We start from the raw sequence: 20,278 nt of genomic DNA, 5'->3' as shown, positions 1-20,278 counted from the left end.
ATAAATCTTGAGTGACTGACTCCTCCATGCTCTTACAGATTCCTCGTCACTCCTTTCAAGTGTTTGCCACTGGGGACTCAGACAGAGGTTCTCTGCGACAACACCTGTGGAAGATTATCACGTTCCGTTCCCATGCAGAACGACTATCTGAATTCCGTGGTCTAGGCGGTTATTTTCTTTGATACGTTTCTAAGGTGACCATGACCATCCCTCCGCTCCCATGGGAAAGAGCGGCTGTAAAATCACGACAAACACGTTATTTCAAGTGACAGTACGACCCTGGCTGGCCCAGCTCCAAAATAACGGTTCTGCTAGGCTGGGGAAGGCGGGGTTGGGCAGCACCTGGCAACAGCCAGCAGCATCCGCTGCCTGCGCGCCCGCTTGCGCCTGCGCAGTGTGACCCGACACTGAAGCGCTGGCGGCTGCGGAGGCGGGGTGAACGCCTGGCCCAGGCTGACGGAAGATGGCGGACACGAGCACATCCCTGAAGGGGCTGCGGGAGCAGATGGGTAAGAGAGCCTCGTTCAGTGCACGCAGTCCTGCTGAAACGGGTGTTAGGGGCGGCGGCTCAGCGGGCGGTGAAGGCCCTGCTAGGAGGCAAGTGGGGAGGGGCGGGAGAGCTGTCAAGGAGGCAGCTGAGGGAGTAACAGGAAGCAGCAGAGCCCGGGAAAGTGACCGGCTCCGTTTTGGGAGGGGTGTGTGCGGACGGAAACTGTCACAACTCCTGATGCAGTTCTTCTCTCGTAATGTGGGATTGCGAGTGGGATGTCTTCTTTCCTCCATGCCCATTTTGCTATAGGGACGGTTTCTAGAGCGCCAGCAACCCGGGCTCCCTTAACTCCTTGGGATCTGACAGCAGAGACCCCCTTTTCCGGGGCCGTCCCCTCCTTCTTTCTGCTAGACTCTGCCTGCTCGAAGTGGGCCCTGTGATTCTCTTTGGCCTCTCTTTCTCTACAGGATGCTGTACGTGGCTGGTCGGGCGAGGTTTCGCAGACTTTCACAGTAACCCCATCTGACCGATCGCGCGGCTTAGATCCGGGTTCTCGTCTGCACCATGCTAGATCATGGCTCGGGGTTTCTGCTCTTATATAGGTAATGCGGCGACAGTCTGCTTAGTAATCCCTGAATGGTGAGGGTGCCAACCCCGCAGCAGACCTCTGCGATCATCCCTTATCTCTCGGCCCTCCTTAAAATCACGCCGGTGCTGGGCGGAGAGATGCTGAGAGTGGGAAGTTGCAGCGTGACTGAGTTCGTAGCCCTCCCCGCCGGAGCTGCTCGGCTCCAACTGTTGCGTCCTACCAGAACTGTTAGAACTGTCTGTCCCCTTACATCCCTGGTTTGGACTGCAGGATACAGTTGAAGGACGACAAAAAAAGGGACACTTGAAAGCTGCACTGCGCTGATCGCTAGCTGCTTACCTCACACCACTCACTCCCCCTCTCATGCTCTGTCCTGTCTGTGATGCACTGTTAAGAATTGTGCTAGTCCTCCGAAGCGATAAATCTCGATACGGAAAAGAAAGTGTAAAATGTTTTGTCATATTTCATCCAGAAAGCTCTCATTGCTAGTCAGAAAATACGTGCCTTTCGTCAGTGTGCCATAAGGAAACTGTAGAAGAGGCATTGGTGGTAGCATTTCCAGAACAGAGCGCTCATATCCCCAACGTATCCAAATACCTGAGAGCCTGATGTGCTTTGCTTGAGTAACTGTTGTTATGGTTAGACAGTGCTTGGAAAATATTGTTATGAAGAGGAGATCGCATAACATTTTGCATCGCACCACATTGTATACTTTGCCAGTGGGCCAACAACATAATGTAAACAAAACAGATCTTTAAAAATCTTTTAAATAAAGACCTAAGTTTGCGTTGGGATCAAATCCGTCTCTGTAATGTTTATTTAATGCATATATTAATCTGAAAGTCTTGTTCATTTAGTAACTCTTCAGCCAGTAATTTTTAAAATTATTTGCAATATTCTATATCCATAAGATGCCTTATAAATACCATCAACTACAATTTTTAATTCTACCAGTTTTTCTTGTCCCTGACGCAACAAACGTGTCCAACTAATTTTCTGTGCTGTTTAGAAAGTGACACTCCAGGTGCTCCCCTATCTCGAAGTGATTCAGGTGTACAATTTGATGAGTGGGTGCAATAAAAAGCCTTGATGTATGCTCTTTTCTGGTAGGACAGATACAGAGAGGGTAATGACCCTGATTTAGAGTTTGTCGGAATCCAAGCTTGGCTTTGTTTTATTCACACCGGATATATAACCATATCAGGGTATGTTATTTATCAGGCGGGGGAAATGGCACCTATTCCGATTGTCTAGGTTATAGCGTACGGATTTTGGTGCCAACGTACGGATTTTGGTGCTTTTGGCACCAAAATCCTCATTGTACTGTAAATGCCATATATTTTTACCCTGTTCAATTCTGGCAGGTTATGACACGCTGACATTTAATGACGGGTGAGATATTCAATGCACCCAGTAATAACCGGATGCAATAAATACCATCCAAATTGTAATTGCGACCCCTGAGCAAACTAGAGGTGGGCAACCTTATAAATGAACAGGGAGAGCCATGTGTCTAGTTGAATCTTAGAGCCTGCGCACGAGCTAAGCCCTGAACATGCTTGTTTTGTAAATCCTATACAAACATCATGTAAAATATGACAGTGCCTCTTCAAAATTCAGGAAAGTGTTTTGACGTGGAAGCTTTGACATTAACATGTCACATTATAGTGTTTAAACTGTTCTACTGCACTGAGAATACTTATTAAAAGTAATAGTTTTAAAACACGTACCATTAGTGAACCAAGAGGCAGGTCAGTTGTTATGTAAATTCTGTACATGGCCCAGATTATTATAGGGCAACATTACAGTCTATTAAATCAAGCAGCATAGGTTCTGTACAACTGATATTCTGAACTCACATATTTGAAAGTGCTTTATTAAGCGATAATGATGAAAAAGGAGTTTGCTGATTATAAAATATAAAAAAAACTATTGATGGACAGAATGCAGTACAATGTCATACATTCACCCCAGTACAGAGATCTGGGCCTAAATCCATCGTTTTTTTGCTCACCATGCCATTCCAGTTTGGACCCAGCCATATGCACATCAGTCTTGACCCTGTGCCCAATGGGAACAGACCAGCCCGAACTGCCAGGCCAGGTCCTCCCTGGACTGGAAACAAGCATCTTCGGACCGGTTTCGGGGTTTCACCCCTCTTCAGCCAGGATATCTTGATTCCAGTGGCATGTAGAGCACGGGACTCACGTCTGAACATACCCGTCCCACTCGGGGTGACAAATACAAAAAGAACTATTGATGGGCAGACTGCTGAAGAGGGGTGAAACCCCGAAACCGGTCCTAGGGTGCTTGGTTCCAGTCCAGCACGGGACTCGCGTCTGAGCATACCCGTCCCAATCGGGGTGATAAATGCAAAAAGAACTATTGATGGGCAGACTGCTGAAGAGGGGTGAAACCCCGAAACCGGTCCTAGGGTGCTTGGTTCCAGTCCAGGGAGGACCTGGCTTGGTAGTTTGGTCTGGACTGTTCCCATGAGGTACAGGGTCAAGACTGATTTGCATATGGCTGGGTTCAAACTGGAATGGCATGGTGAGCAAAAAAACGATGGATTTAGACCCATATCTCTGTACTGGGGAGAATGTATGACATTGTTCTGCATTCTGTCCATCAACTGTTGTTTTTGCATTTGTCACCCCGGGGTGGGACGGGTATGCTCAGATGTCAGTCCCGTGCTCTCCATTCCACTGGAATCAAGCTATCCTGGCTGAAGAGGGGTGAAACCCCGAAACCGGTCCTAGGATGCCTGGTTCCAGTCCAGGGAGGACCTGGCTTGGCAGTTCGGGCTGCACTGTTCCCATGAGGCGCAGGGTCAAGACTGATTTGCATATGGCTGGGTTCAAACTGGAATGGCATGGTGAGCAAAAAAACGATGGATTTCGACCCAGATCTCTGTACTGGGGTGGATGTATGTCATTGTTTTGCATTCTATCCATCAACTGTTGTTTTTGCAGATATAAAATATTTAGCCTGGTTTTTTTATTTAACTTTGTACAAATCTGCCACTAAATGGGTGTTGATTTGTATTTCATTTTAATAAATGCTTTGTTGTTACCACTTTGTGTATCTTTCTTCAGTTTTTATGCAGCGCAGCCTAGACCCGAAGGTTTTGTAGTGCTTTATGTGAGCACCAGTTATATTACACCAGATCCCAATAATTTCTTAAAGGTTCAGGGAGATTAATTGATTTGCCCTGATTCACAGTGTGCTGAGCTGATGCCGACACTCAAACCTGGTTCCCCAGATCCAAAGTAGACAGTTCTGGCTGTAATGCTGCATTCTGGTTAGAGGTAGGGTGACAGTCAGAAGCCACTTGAGAGCTTAGCTAGTTATTGGCTCGAGGTTCCAACAGGACATTGAACTGAGCCAAAGTTAGGCTTCAGGCTCGATTTCAGTGGCTTGCCCACCTCTAGTGCAAACAAGGGTTTATGCTCCTCCATGGTTATGGCCGTTCTATCTTTCAGAAGTCCCTTAGGTGGCATGCCCCTCGACGTGACCTAAGATCATCCTGCACCCGGTTGGTAGTTATCCCCAAGGTAAAGAAGGAGAGGGGGCCAGAGTATTTTTCATTTGGCTTGTAAGCTATGGAATTCCAGGTCTTTCTCAAACAAGCAGGCTGGATTTTTGAAAATCCTTGAAGACCTGGCTCTTTGTTTCCAGTGTCTAAAGTATGTCTCTCTCTCTCTCCCGGTCAGTGATAGCATTCATTAGCTCTTAAGACGCCTTGGCATTCACGCGCTTTAGAAAAATATTACTTATGCAGGGGTCATAAAACAGCGACCTACTTGTAATCCGGGCCAAGCGCCTTGGGGTCAGATAGAGGGAGGTAATGAGTTGAATAAAGGTGCCACCTGGGAGATCTGGGGAAAGGAATCTCAACCCCCTGGTGTGTTCAGAGTCTCTGAACATCAACTGTGGCCACTAACTACAGTGAGAGAGAGGACAGGGCAGTTGGACGGACCTCCAAGAAAGGGTTCTGTAAGAGAGAAGAAAACAGCTGACCATCGTACCTGATACCGTATACACCCATAAACAACACAGCAGAGTAAGTCAATTGGTACAACTCATGGGGTGAACACCCCTGCCTTGTAGCCGAAAAACTTAGTTACCAATTGTCTAATTCATAAAGATTTCCCTTTGATTTAGTATTGTAGTACTCTTGGTTTACTGGTGAATTCCACAAGTTGACGGGAGTACTACAAGAGTAAATCATACCTACTCATAGCAACACTTTTCTGAATACCTTCCATAGATCTCATAGAATGCAAACCAACACATTGGACTTGCATGAAAGGAGAATTCTCCAGAAATTTGTCGCAGCACCCGCATTGCTTTACATGACCATCTCCCTTCCAGGCTCACTCAATGCAATTTTTTTGCATTCTCTGCTGGCCTTGAGTCCACACCATGTATGTGCAGAGTATACTGGCAAGGAATGCATTTGTGCTAAATATGTTGCAATAACTAAGCCACTTAACTGTTTTTGGGGTGTTTGGATTGGACAGCTCCTGGTATATTTTGACAATTTGGTTTATGACCTTACTGATTGCATTTGTCAAATTATCCGTTCTTTTCTCTTGTTGGCTTTTTAGTAGCCTTTTGTCTTGCCTGATAACGAATTAGGATGTTTGGATTGGACAGCTCCTGGTATATGTTGATGATTTGGTTTATTGCATTTGTCAAATTATCCGTTCTTCTCTCGTTGGCTTTGTAGTAGCCTCTTGTTAGGCCCGATAAAGAATTAGGTGTACTTAGGTGCAGATATACCAGGTGACATGATTTAACAATTCTGGGCGGTAGACCCACACCCAACTATGCCTATTACGAGCTAATCCTCATGGAATTGAAACGAACTGTGCTGGGCCATTTTTCCTACGTGGAATTCAGCATGGAATTGGCTGGGGTGAGGCGGAAGAGGAGGATTTGGTCTGACAAGGGGAGCATTACATTCTCCATCCTCCTTTACTTAGGAAATCATAAGAATTGGACTGGTCAGGTATGCTCAGTCTGTCCTGAAGGAAAGACAAGCTAAAAAACGATTGTATGTCTTGGAATCAACTGAGAGCACACCCAACTGGCCACACTGTCAATGCGAAATCAGCCACACCTTTTGTAGTTTACTGAAGAACCAGTGGTGTCCTAGTGGTACACATTTCTCCGTCATCATTGCAGTTACAAAGACGGCAAAATGTGTACTCCTGGCTCAAGCTAAGTTTGCACCATGTTTTTAATTAGTTCAGCAGCCAAAACTAGGAGGCTTCCTGTCTTTGTTGTAAGGTTCACTGTCCCTGGTAGCAGCCAGCACTCATTATGCATACTCTCTAATATGGCACATGCTGGAGGATATGCTGTTAAAGGGGGGTATGCCTTTTACCCTATTATCTGCTCAGGTCTGGAGGTGAACTGGTTCTAACAATTTGGGAACAAACAAACTCCTGCAGATGATAGAATTCCTTTCATCATCCTTTTACAAACAAGCATTTGCAATGCAATAGGTCTCACATTTGCGAGAGTTTAAACATTTGGCTTTGTAAATGGCAATGCCTTTTATTCATCTGTATAGAAAACTAACATAAATAAAAGGCATTGTCATTTACAATGCCAATAGCTTAAACTCTGGACCTCGCCATTCAAGGGGTGGTGGGGCAGGCAAGTGGGAGGGGTGCGATTGTTTTGGGCACAGCATGGGAGATAAGGGAGTACGTAAATATGGTGAGCCCTTGTCCTTACAGGCCTGGTCCTACTCTATACTCAACTGGGCTAGTGCAGAAGGAGTATCTCTCCTTAGGGAGGATACTTTGGGCTTGCGTAAATTCCCAGTATCATCCAGCTGGGATGCAATATCGGTGGCCCTACAATCGTCATTACGACCTGATGGGGACGCTGATGATATTGATGAAATGTAATCTGCTAATGAGCTAGTGGGCACCCACAGGCTATGCCCCCCCCCCCCGGTCATGTTGATCCTGAGAGTGCATGTAAGAAAAGAGGAAAATAAGAAAACCAAGGCAATGCTAGTATTTATTATATAGCGACTGTACACTACATGGAGCGATAGCAAACTTTTTTGATGGTTACCCCTTTGTTATTACAACAAGTTCAATTGTTTGATTTATGACTGCAAGATATACAGCTATTTTTTGTTGTTTAGCATGGAAGCTTGTGGCTACACAGTTTACATGCGGGCTGGAAGGTGTCAGCGTAATGCATAGCAATTCTGCGGCGATCGTTATGGCTCACTTTATAAGCAGGGATCCTTATGTAGAATGCTTACACCTGCTATGCTTTGTATACACTAATCAGAATGTACTAAGGGGAAGTGTAACTAATCAGAAAATGCTAGCATTGACTGATGCTCATAATGTATAACACTTAACAAACACCTATGTACTGTAACAATGACAATTTATTGGCTGTAAATGTTTAATGAAAACCACTAATAAACAGATTTAAAAAAAAAGATATTGAAGTATGGTGTACTAGCTAATGGCAGCCGCACGCCTTTATGTGCAAATGGCGCGCCTCCCTACGACAGGCGTGCGGCTGTCATTTTCTAGTATTCCGATAAAAAGAAAGGATGGGGGCCGCTATAGCAAAGCAGAACGCCGTGGCAGAACAAATAAAGAAGCTTAGCCGCTATAGTCAAAGTGGACCGCGCTGCCAAAGTAAATAAAGAAAGGAGTGTGGCCGCTATAGTTAAAGCATACTACGCTGCAAAAATTTTTAAATATGGACTAAAAGGTGCAAGCTTGTTGTATAAATATGAAACGGCTGCCATTAGTGAACAAGGTGGTTTTGTAAATGTGACGCGTCTGCCATAACTAAAAAAATATTAAGAGGTCGCTATGCTGCGTAACAGGAAAGCATGTCGTGGGTGGAATAGGAAACAATCATTGAAGAAATAGTGCTCACAGACTAAATAAAACATACAGAGTAACAACACAAGTAAAAGTCACAGTCCTCATAGTAGTTTACAAATGCAGACAAGGCGGTACTAAGCAGGGACTACTAAATATATTCATGAATCAAAAGTAACCATTTAAGAAAGGACCGTAACAGGAGCTCATAGAAAAGAAAAGTGGAAAATAGGTGGAGCTTCAAGTCCGTACCTGAATACAGCATGCCTTGCAGAGCAGCACATGCGATCCCCAGGCTCGACCTAAAAAGTCACATGGCCTTTCTTTTTGCTGTGTTGTGAGTCTGTGCTGCATGTCTGGTCTGTCCTGATGACCAGGACACTGATGGTGCCGTTTTTCGTGCTTTGCACAACAATGCCTTCAGTCAGAGAGTTACCTGCGGGCGCTGAGCAAGACGGTGGAGGATGGCACTAGCTGCCTCAAGCTTCTTGGCCTTTGTGCGAATGGTTTCTCCAGGCCTCCATGTTTTTCTCTTTTTTTGTGTCCTCTGTCGTGTTTCCGTGGATTTCTGGGCCAGCCTACCCTTTTCTGATTGTGATTGGATCAGAGACATGGAATGCATTACTTCGTACATCCTAGTTTCTGGTGTCTGTGGTCATTGAAGCGTGCTACTTAATAGTATTCAGTAGACTTCAGGCTACGTGTTTATCTCGGTCTTCCTTGCAGTAACAGTGATGGGTGCGACAGCCCACCACACTAGCAGATACTGTAAGAAAATAGCATTAACAAGAGCCTGCATATCATTGTCAAGGCGGCCTGGGTTACAGAAAAGTTGTTAACCTTGGTCAGAAGGCAGTGATAAGGGTCTCGCAAGAGGACGTGTGACTTTCGGATTCTGCAGCAAAAGATCTAGCCCCTGCCCAAAAAAACAATACACCCACGCTTTGATCGCTGTCCATCCAAAATGGATGTATGTCGTTACAACGCACACTTTTACAACGCATGCACTTACAACGCATTTTTTACAACGCACAATCCATTACAACGCATGACATTACAACGCAGGACACTACAACGCATTTTTAAAAACTACCTTTACAACGCATTTCCATTACAACGCATACTACCTTTACAACGCATACCATTACAACGCATAATATTAAATTGCATTTAAGGTAAGTATTAGATAGTATAGGGGTAAAAATTACTATTCTAATTCCAGGGGGTGCAACAGTAGGGTAAGTGTTGGATAGTATAGGGTTAAAAATTACTATTCTAACTCCAGGGGGTGCAACAGTAGGGTAAATGTTGGATAGTATAGGGGTAAAAATTACTATTCTAACTCCAGGGGGTGCAACAGTAGGGTAAGTGTTGGATAGTATAGGGGTAAAAATTACTATTCTAACTCCAGGGGGTGCAACAGTAGGGTAAGTATTGGATACTATAGGGGTAAAAATTACTATTCTAACTCCAGGGGGTGCAACAGTAGGGAAAGTGTTGGATAGTATAGGGGTAAAAATTACTATTCTAACTCCAGGGGGTGCAACAGTAGGGTAAGTGTTGGATAGTATAGGGGTAAAAATTACTATTCTAACTCCAGGGGGTGCAACAGTAGGGTAAGTGTTGGATACTATAGGGGTAAAAATTACTATTCTAACTCCAGGGGGTGCAACAGTAGGGTAAGTGTTGGATAGTATAGGGGTAAAAATTACTATTCTAACTCCAGGGGGTGCAACAGTAGGGTAAGTGTTGGATAGTATAGGGGTAACAATTACTATATTATGCGTTGTAATGGTATGCGTTGTAATGGTAGTATGCGTTGTAATGGAATGCGTTGTAAAGGTAGTTTTTAAAAATGCGTTGTAGTGTCATGCGTTGTAATGTCATGCGTTGTAATGGATTGTGCGTTGTAAAAAATGTGTTGTAAGTGTAGTGCGTTGTAAAAGTTGCGTTGTAAAGGTTGTTCCCCATCCAAAATGGTTTTTTTTTCACTATGAATACATTTTTATTAAATCATACAGGCAAAAACGCCTCTGGATTGCACTTTGAAATTTCAAAGCAGCATAGAACCACTAGTGCGTTATCACCATCAAAAGGTAAGTGCGGCCACTGGCACTATGTGTTTGCTGTGAACTCTAATTTTTGTTAAACTTGCTCCCCAATTGTTCACAGCCATTCGTTTTGAATCCCCTCTTTCTTTGTTCTTTTGCGAACTTGCATGTGCTGGATTGCATCCTCTTTAAAAAAAAAAATGTTTTTCAAAGACAAACGAAACAAAAAATAAGAACGACTCTTAAAATATTTAACATGTTTGGACACGTTCTTCCAACCATTTTATAAGTTTGCTGCCCATAATGGGTGGTAAGCAGAGCAGCAATTTTGTTTCATTTTCTTTTGTAGGTCTTGCCTAAAAACATTTGGCCTTCCAGTCAGATGTTTTATTAATAGCGCATAATAATAATAAACAAAAAAGGGCTGATGGACGGTCTCTTTAGCTATTGCTTCCTGAAGGGGCCACTGCATGTTGGTTTAGCCAAATTCGCATAAATGGTGTGGGGCAGTATGTCGCCCCTTTTCAGCCATTGGCGTTGTTGCTTGTGTCATTAGCAATTTGTATCAGCGCACATAAAATCATTAGGGTTGTCTGGCAGTGTGAGTAACACCGTTTTGCCTTCTCACGCCATAGTTTTTGACAGGGCTTTCAGTGGGCCGGGTCGGCCAGTGCTGAGCACCAACAGTTTTGAAAAGGGGGGCCTCGAAACAGGTCCTTATCGGGCTCTGTTTTATGCCCTGGCACAGGCGGTCCATTTTTTTCTGGACTGCATTAATAACATGCACATCGATGTGCGCGTGCTTATTTTACTCACTTCTCACTAGTGGAGAAGTTAGGCATGACGTCATGTCAGGTGAGCGTTGTAGGGGAAGAGAAAGAGTCATTCTGGATTCCCCTTCTGTTTTTGAAAGGCAGGAGCAGCAACATCGTCGTGGGGTCACCAGATACAGTTTAACTGAATCAGGGCACCTTCATTCCCCTTTAACTTAACCTACCACAAAGCAGCCAGTTCCACAGAGCACACAGCTGGCACTTGCTCTTATATCCCCAAATGTTAATCTGTCAATGTAAGCCACACGCATGATTCCACACCTACTAAAGATTTACTTTGAACGAGAGAGTCATGTTTATCACGTGAAGCCAAAACATTACGTTGAGGTGCGTGGTGAGGGGTTCTCATATCCCCTCTATTCTTTACAAGGTTGGTGCAGACAGGAAATGTGAAATGTTGCAGCTAGGGACCTTGAGCGATTAAACTTCTATATGTGCAAATGAGTTTGTTAAAAATCCTTAGCAGAGAAATAAATTATTTGAAGCGAGGGCCGTCTACTCTTGAACAAAAGTGGGCATTACATGATGGAATCGGGTGCGAATCGTTAATCGATTGTAGCACATTCTCTGCATCAGAAGTGAACAGCTTTTCAGTTTTTAATGGTTTGTCATTCCCAGAGCTACTGTCATTCAGACATCAAGCAGAACTGGAACGAGGGAGTCCTTGTTGGGCCTGTGATTATCTATTGTCCCTGACTGCAGGGATGGTGAACTCCTGTTCGTGAACAGTGGGGGTGTGTGTACTGTGATTAATTGAATGTATAGCGATCACTGTTCAATCTTGGCTTGGCGATTTATGCAATCGTTAAAGACACAAAGTGATTTCACCACATTATGGAGGAAAGGATGATTGCACTCATTGCCGCTTAGCCCCTGTGGTTTTGTTGGATTCTCCCAGTTTCAGTAGTAGTTCACAAATTGAATTATTGTAATACAACTGAGTGAAAATATTTTTCTTCAATGTGCATTTGTCAAACTGAGTAAATACTGTTAAACTCTGCATCCCTACTCTATGCATTGTTTATTAATGTCATTGACGTATTTTAGCCTATTTGATTTGTCGTTAACTTAGTTGGTGGTATTCGATTCAGAGATGAAAGAAGTCCTTATGTTACAATGCTGTAAACAATATGTTGAGGAAGGGGAACGTACCCTCCAGGGCTAGCCAAGCTGTGCGCCCACAATTTCACCATTATATTGAGGGGGCACACAATGCTAGTTCTCATGATTAAGACTATGCCCCTAATTGGACTGGCCACACCTCTTTGAGAGGTTTGCCATGCCCCTTTTAGAGCACCTCCGTTTTTTATCCCGCTTAAAGCCCTGAATTACGTGAGCTCGACTAGGGAGCTGCAGAGTGCCTCCCTTGCAGTGTGTTCAGTTCTGAAGTTCAGAGCTCATTTTTGAGTACATTCCATCTTCATTAAAAGCTTCTCAAATTATTGCTTTACTGGTTTGTTAAAGTTCTGCAATTTTATTGTAACTAGGCATTGGCAAAGTCTATAAGACCTAATGTTTGGCGTTGCCGATGCTTGTTTTGTTTTGCTATGGTTTTTGTAAAACTTTATTGATGGTGGAATCTGTGTGGGCCCCACCAACAAATAATAAACATTGGCTAAAAGCAAAAATACATGTTTTGGTCTCGAAGAGCACACACACAGCAGCTGTTCCTTGTCCTAGAGGGGACTACCTTTTAGGTTCTGGCTTTAGCCAAGACCATTTGTTTTTACTAAAATTATATGTATGATATACTTATTTGAAAGGGCTTTCCATCACTTGTCTTCATCCATTTGTCTGTTGTCATTAACATTTTCCTTCTGCCCACTAAAGCAAACTGCATGAGGTAATGGATCAGCCTACTTCACCCACTGGTTAGCTTCACTTTCAGTGACTGCATTTTTCTCTTTCACAATGAGCACATCCACACACAAGGTAGTTCTCTTCAGTGCCAGTGTTTTTACTAAGTAATTACATTAGTGTTGCCTTTAAGTCTAGAGCCTGATGTGAAAGCAGGACTTTTCTCCCAGATGTGAGCACAGGCCACATTCCAGGCTTTATCAGTTCCTGTCTCTTGCCAGTGCTATTAGAAATTCCTTTAGTACTTCCTTTGTTTATTTGGCTGCTTGAATTTCACAGCATACCAGATTCTATCCATTTGAAACTGTTCTGTGTTAAGCTATCCTCTTTTTACTACAGTACACAACCGTAAGCTTCAGTATTCTACATGTGAATTCATAAGCAGTCAATTCTTCAGAATACATAAATTCTGGACTCCACTTCACCAGTGGTTCTTTAATCAACTTAGGACAGGAAGAAAATCAGCCTTTATCGTGTGTGTGTGTGTGTGTGTATATATGTGTGTATATGTATATATATATATATATATGTGTGTGTGTGTATATGTATGTGTTTTTAATAGATGATTTAACTTATCCCCACCCTCCTCCCTGCTTCTTCTCAGCCCTCCCTCCACCACGTATTTGGAAACTCAATCTAAAAAGCACCATGAAGCGGCCAACACTTTTTAAAATCCTCCACATATCTTTCCCCATTAGCCACCCCCACCTGATAGGCAAAATCTTTTTCACTGTTTCCTCTCATTCTGTCTAGTTCTTCTCCTCTCCCAACTGCCATGTCTCTGCAATCTGGATTTTTAAAAGCGACATGAAGCAGCCAGTGTCGGCCGCTTTAAGCTCTATTTTAAATCATCCCGTTATCCACCCCTGCCTCACCTCTCCCCTTAGCCACCCCCACCTGATTGCCACAGCTAAAAGCTTGCCAACGGGTGAGACTATTGACTTTACAAATTCTTTTTAAAATTTCCTTCTTTTCTTTCTTTCTTTTCCTCTTTACTTTTTTTTTTTTAAAGATCCGTGTTAGCCAATACCTTTTTGATTTTACTAAAATGATTTGTTTGACATTAGTTCCTTATAAGGTGTTTGACCCATACTTCATCCATCTGTGGTTGTCTCTTGGTCAAGCATGGATCAAGGGGCTATGCATTAGCTCATTTCAGCCATTGGCTGGCTTCACTGTCAGTTATGCCATGCTACCCCTTCACAATGAGCACATCCACACAAGAAATAGTTCCCTTCATAGCCAGAGACTTATTGTAGTAATGCATGCTTTTTTAAGACCGCAAAACATTTTATCCTTTAGTGAATGGTTTTTCCTTCTTTTTTTTTTTTTTTTTTTGATTGACGAACACCCGAAGGCTTTCCGAACAATAAACATTTGCAAAGGAATGACAAAACATTACAAGAATTGCCAAACGGCCGGCAGACAATGGCAGACCTATTGGATATGCTTGTTGTTGTGTGGATGAGATCCTTGTGAAAGAATGCAATGTGATCACTCCCAGTGAAGTTAGCCAGAACATAAAACATGGTATGGCTTCCTTGTAGAGTATGCAAAACGGGATCATCAAAATTTTAGGAAACCAGTCGTTTGGTCTTCTTTTTGGTCGGTTACAGTAGAAAAGGTGGAATAGAGATCATGCACCTAAAAGCGAGGACAACAATCAATTCAAAAGTTGCTCACTGAAGGAAATTTTAATTGTGCAATAAGGTGAGGTAGAATAAAGTGGAATAATCAAGTGTATTTGAGAAATACCTCCCATGAGCTATGTGATGCAGCGGGTATTGAGCGTCCGTTTTAATCAGCTCTGGAGAAATAAAATAGGCATGTTTCTAGTAGAAATTAGTGTAGGCAATTTGACAATGTCGTATTAACTAATAATTCAAACAAAGTTTATACAGAGAATTGGTTTTACTCATGTCCTTTTGGAGGTACAGAAGTAAATCCTGCTATATTGGGGAGCAATTAATCAGGCGTTCAGGTCAGCGGCATTGATGCAGTCTGTACTAAAGTTGTGAATTGTCTTCCTTTTTATGCTGTTAGCCAAAAATGAGTGGTGAATGGACGTCATTTTGGAATGTGAAGACTAAATATCTGGGCACCTTAAAGTTGTATGCAATCCTGAAGTTTATGCCCAATAGGTATTGTGTATTAAAGATAGAAGACTTTTTTGAAAGTGTAGATCATTTAGAACTTAGTGACAAAGTTCCCTGTAAGGTCGTGCCAATGACAATTTTGAGAAAAGTAACATTTGAGACGATCCAAGTATCTCTTAAACAGTACAGAAAATAAATGATAGTGTATCTATCTATATATAAATATGTAATAAAGGTTAAGTATTAGACATTGCTCCATTTGAAACAGCACAAGTGTATGTTGGGCAAAGCATTAGCAACCATAGAGACAGTATCCCAACATGATTATGGGCTTAGTAATATCGCATTCTTATATTGTTGATAGTAATTAATATTATAAATTCCCTTTATATTACAGCAACTCAAGTCCATAGTGTTATGATAAATAGAGAAAACAGTATGTAATGTTAGTATAGCTGTAAATGCAAGGCTGTTTCATTAGGGTTTAAGTAATCAGTAGTGCATTTATACATCTTGGTTGAGGCCGAGGGTGATTGCAGAGTCCAGTTGCACTCTTTTCTTTTTGGTCTTTCTGTGTGACCCCCCCAGGGTTGAGCCGTTACCAAATTAATTCCTGCAAATTCGAATGTCTTGTTCATGGTGTAGTGAAAAATATCCTATGGGTTCTGTCGGGAGAAATTTGGACATCTGGTTCCGTAATCTGGGGCAAAGACTTCTCTGATTTGGTAGTGATTTCAATGGGTTTTTACAGTAAATCGAGCACTATTATTTTTCTTAAGGAATGTATTGATATATGTGCCAATATGGTAGAAATATTTCAATACAGAATGCGCTGTTTGAGTTATAGTTGTTCTTTGACCTTGGGGAAGGCTCCTGTTCCAGACTGCTGTTGTGTGAGGAACTTTTATTTATGTTACTACCAGGAGAATGTAATATCTTTTGTATGCGACTACCTGGGATATGACATCTTTATTAATATCAGTACTGAGGGATAGGACATCTTTACACATTGGGGTCAGAAGGATGCGATACATTTACAGGTTAAAGGGATGCACCATATATGTTTTCTAAGGAAGGTAAAGATCACCTTGTTTTAAACTGAAGTTTTGCAGAGCTGCACCAGCACCTAACTGATAGTGAACTGACTGACCCCAGGAAGCTTGCTATGGAGGCGGACCAGGGTCGACAAGAAGGTGTATGGGGGGAACTCAGCCACAGGTGGGTAGGGTCCCCTTCAGAAGAGTGGGAGGGGACAAGGGTAAAACACAGGAGTTCTCTAAAGGACCCCAAATTAATACCCAGGGTAAAGGTTCCCATCCATGAGGATATAAGAAACAAGGGGTCTCTTCAGGAAAGCCTGCAAGTACTATGCCTGGGAGCAGGTTGGCCACTTGAAGGGGGAGCCCCAAGAGGGCACAGCCACCCACCTGTGGGCAGTCCAAGGTGTTGGCTAGTGAAGCACTTGGGGAGGAGGGGTACCAACAGGAGGGTGGGGAATTCCGCAGAGATGACCCCTGTCTCACTAGGGGACATTGAGATGGGCCCAGGAAATTGGATGCCTGCTAACACTAAGAAATACAGTACCTGGGTGACCATCAACGGGAGAAGGGTAGAGTCTGTCAGAGATACTGGAGCCAGTGTTACTTCAGTCCGGTGTCACCTGGTCTCTGAGGAGCAAGTAGTCCCCGGGGCATACCACCAAGTAGTTGCTGTGGACAACCCAGAGCGCCAGTGTATGGTGGCGCAGGTTCCCTTTGAATTGGGGGGGGGGGGTCTCCGGTCCCTTGAGGGTAGTTGTGATCCCTACCATGCCTGTATATTGTCTGTTGGGTAACAACCTGCAGCAGTCCTTGTGGAAGGATGTTAAGCTCAGGTCTCACTTGTAGATGCTTGGGTTGCCAGCATGTGTGACCACTCGGTCAATGGCAGGGAAATGGTGATCAGAAAGACCTGGAGTCTGAAACACTGGCCCAGGTTCCTGCCAAGAGAAAGGGCAGGGGGTATGGGAACCCCCCCAGAGGTTCCCACGGTCCGGAAGGTGGCTAACCTCTAGTGTGACACCCCGGTACCTACAGGTAGTGGGTAGCTAAACTGAGGGACTTATATGAGCAGACCCATTGGCAGCACAAAGGTGGTCCCACCAGTGAGGAATTTTGCAGGGAGCAGAAGGAATGCCCTTCTCTGGAGGGTTTGCAGCAGCAGGCTGCAAACCAGGCAGCTGATGATCCGTCTGGATCGCACTGGATTTACCGGGAGAATGGTCTCCTATACAGTGAGCCTAAGGTCGCTGAGTCTGGGCCAGCCTGTGTGCTAGTGGTACACCAGCTCTTCAGGACCTTCCTACTGGCTCTGGCTCACAACGTGCCTTTGGTAGGACATTTGGGGCAGGACAAGGCCTTAGACAGGATTGTCACCCACTTCTTTTGACCCCAAATGCGAAGGCAGTCAGCTGTACATTGTAGGTTTTGCCAGACATGCCAGACAAGTGGTAAGAGTGCGAGGAAGTGTAAGGCTCCTCTCCAACCTTTTCCAGTTGTAGGAACCCCTTTTGTAAGGGTTGGGATGGATATTGTGGGGCCACTAGATCCCAAGACAGCCATGGGCAACAGGTACATCCTGGTCTTGGTGGACAATGCCACCCGGTACCCAGAGGCTATCTCTCTCAGGACAGCGACGGCGCCAGTGGTGGGCCTGGCGTTAATGAGGATTTTTTCCCGTGTGGGCTTCCCCAGAGAGGTGGTATCTGACCGTGGAACCAATTTCATATCCAAGTATATGACATCCCTGTGGGAGGAGTGCTGTGTGACCTACAAGTTCACCACTCCTTACCACCCACAAGGTAATGGTTTGGTGGAGATTCAACCAAACCTTGAAGGGCATGATCAAGGGTCTAACAGAACCCATGAGACGTAAGTGGGACGTCCTCTTACCTTGCCTTCTTTTTGCATACAGGGAGGTACCACAGAAGGCCCTAGGTTTCAGTCCCTTTGAGCTTCTGTATGGGCACCCTGTGAGGGGACCCCTCAGTTTGGTCAAGGAAGGCTGGGAGACAGCTCTGAGTAAAACTCCCCAGGATGTTTTTAGCTACATGCTGGCCTTCAGGAACCAAACTTCCTGCTTCAGGAAGCAAGCCAGGAGCAGATAAAACACTGGTGTGACCAGAATGCCACTCTGGTAGAGTTTCAGCCTGGCCAGAAAGTGTGGGTCATGGCCCCAGTTGAACCTTGTGCCTTGCAGGACAAGTGGACTGGGCCTTTTGAGCACGTGGAGCGAAAAGGAATACCACTTACCTGGTGAATTTGCAGACTCCCAGGAACAATTTGAGGGTCCTGAATGTGAACCGCCTCAAACCTCACTTGGAGAGGTCCGAAGTGAGCATGCTCTTGGCGACAGATGATGGGGTGGAAGAGGAGAGTGAACCTCTCCCTGATTCCCTGATTTCCTGTCTTCCAAGGAGCACGATGTGTCGGTGGAAGGTGTTATCCTCTCCCCTACACTGTCCCCAGAACAGCGGAGGGACTCTCACCAGGTGTTGGGGCAGTTTGCCATGTTGTTCTCCCTCACCCCAGGTGTTACTCACTGGTGTAACCATGATGTGGACACTGGTGACAGCCCTCCTGTGAAACACAAGATTTACAGGTTGACTGACCGGGTCAGAACCACCATCAAAGAGGAGATCTCTTAGATGGTGGCTTTAGGGGTGATCGAGCCCTTTAACAGTCCTTGGCCCAGCCCAGAGGTCTTGGTCCCAAAGGCTACTGCACCTGGTGCCACGCCTCAACTGCGGTTCTGTGTGGACTACCGTGGGCTCAGTGCCGTCACCAGGACTGACGCACACCCCATTGCCAGAGCTGATGAGCTGATTGATCATTTGGGATCTGCGAAGTTCCTTAGTACGTTTGACTTGACGTCTGGGTACTGGCAGATTGCCTTAACTGAGGGGGCCAAAGAGAGGTCAGCATTTTCAACCCCAAAAGAGCACTACCAGTTTTATGTGATGCCCTTTGGGCTGAAGAATGCCCCTGCTTCCTTTCAGAGGTTGGTCGACCAGGTGGTGGCTGGGCTGGAGGATTTCAGTGCCGCCTACCTGAACGGCATTGCAGTGTTCAGTTCCACCTCTGGGAAGTGTTGAAGGCTCTGCAGAGGGCAGGCCTCACGGTCAAGGCCAGTAAGTGCCAGATCGGGAAGGGCTCTGTGGTGTACTTAAGCCACCAGGTAGGAAGTGGGCAGGTGGCGCCGCTACAGCCTAAGATTGACACCACTGTGGCTTGGGAGCACCCCAAGACCCAGACAAAGGTGAGAGCCTTTTTAGGTCTCACCGGCTGCTATAGGAGATTTGTCAAGGACTATGGCACCATTGTTGCTCCCTTGACAGAACTGACTTCCAGGAAGCATCCCAGGAAGGTGATCTGGACTGATGCCAGAAAGCTTTTGATGTCCTGAAGGCAGCAATGTGCACGGCGTACTTGCTCAAGGCACCCAACTTCTCCAAGGAATTCGTAGTGCAGACTGACTCTTCAGAGCATGGTGTGGGAGCAGTGCTCTCACAACTTAACGAAAAGGGCCTAGATCAAACGCGCCCTGTGGCGCGTTTTAAGAGGTAGTTTTAATCCCCTGCCCTATTATATACTAGGGGCTTAAAGAGGAGGTCATGCTAATCACAGGGGGACCCCAACGCATAGTGTTCCCTAGTGTATGTAGGTGTTTTCACTGTATTCTGAGTGTCTTTTAACATAGCACTGGCTCTAGGACTGGTTAGTCAGACTCAGTTACCACCAGTATCCGTCTGAAAAAGTTGAGGGTACAGGATGATTTTGCAACAAGGCTTCTTTCTGCTCTTCTGTTTGTTCTTTCTGCACGTTATCCTTCTTCCTGCACTTTTCTTTGTCTTTGAGGACCTCTGTTGCTTCTTTCTGCATTTCTTTTTTTCTTTCTGTGCATTTTTTCTTCTTTCTTCACATGTCCTATCTCTGTAGGCATAGTTAGAAATTGGCATTTGAAATTCACTGAAAAAACCATAGGTTTCAGGCACGTTATAGTTGGGAATTTGCATTTAAAAAACCTTAGAAATTCACTGAAAAAACCATAGGTTTTAGGGGCGTTCTAGTTAGCTGCACTTTTCACTCGTACAAAACCATTGAAATTCCCCCGTTCTAGTTAGTTCAGCTAACTATAACTCGCGCGCCCGCAATGCACTGCTGATGATGTCACATATTACATCACTCATGACATGGTCAGTGACATCACTCATGACATCACTGATGACATCTCAAATGACATCACTGATGACATCATCCTTGTGATAGAGTGGCAGACCTCCTCTCCCCCTAATATAACCTTTGATACACACATTCAAAAATAGAAACTAAAATTTTCAAAACAATGGACATACCAATACCAGTTACAACAACCTATTCAGTAATTCCAAGATCCACATACACTCATTCACCAACAGTCCTATACAGTCACTCATACATGTACTCACTT

General features: G+C 44.5%; 1 protein-coding gene across 21 annotated transcripts in view; it reads left to right on the top strand.

The window, feature by feature from the left end:
* The first annotated feature begins 445 nt into the window (after window positions 1-445).
* MAP7D3 (MAP7 domain containing 3) overlaps window positions 446-20,278 on the top strand; it is a 1,121,308-nt gene continuing 1,101,475 nt past the window's right edge. For all 21 annotated transcript variants that reach the window (XM_085607948.1, XM_085607945.1, XM_085607942.1 and 18 more), the window contains exon 1: window positions 446-509. In XM_085607948.1, coding sequence (XP_085464074.1) covers window positions 464-509 — 46 coding nt within the window. In that variant the 5' untranslated portion in view covers window positions 446-463. The remainder of the gene's footprint in view (window positions 510-20,278) is intronic.

The sequence above is a fragment of the Triturus cristatus genome, chromosome 5_2, assembly GCF_964204655.1.
Source record: "Triturus cristatus chromosome 5_2, aTriCri1.1, whole genome shotgun sequence".
Classification (NCBI taxonomy): Eukaryota; Metazoa; Chordata; class Amphibia; order Caudata; family Salamandridae; genus Triturus; species Triturus cristatus.
The sequence above is the reverse complement of the archived record's forward strand: the minus strand, read 5'-3'. Positions and strand labels throughout refer to the sequence as shown.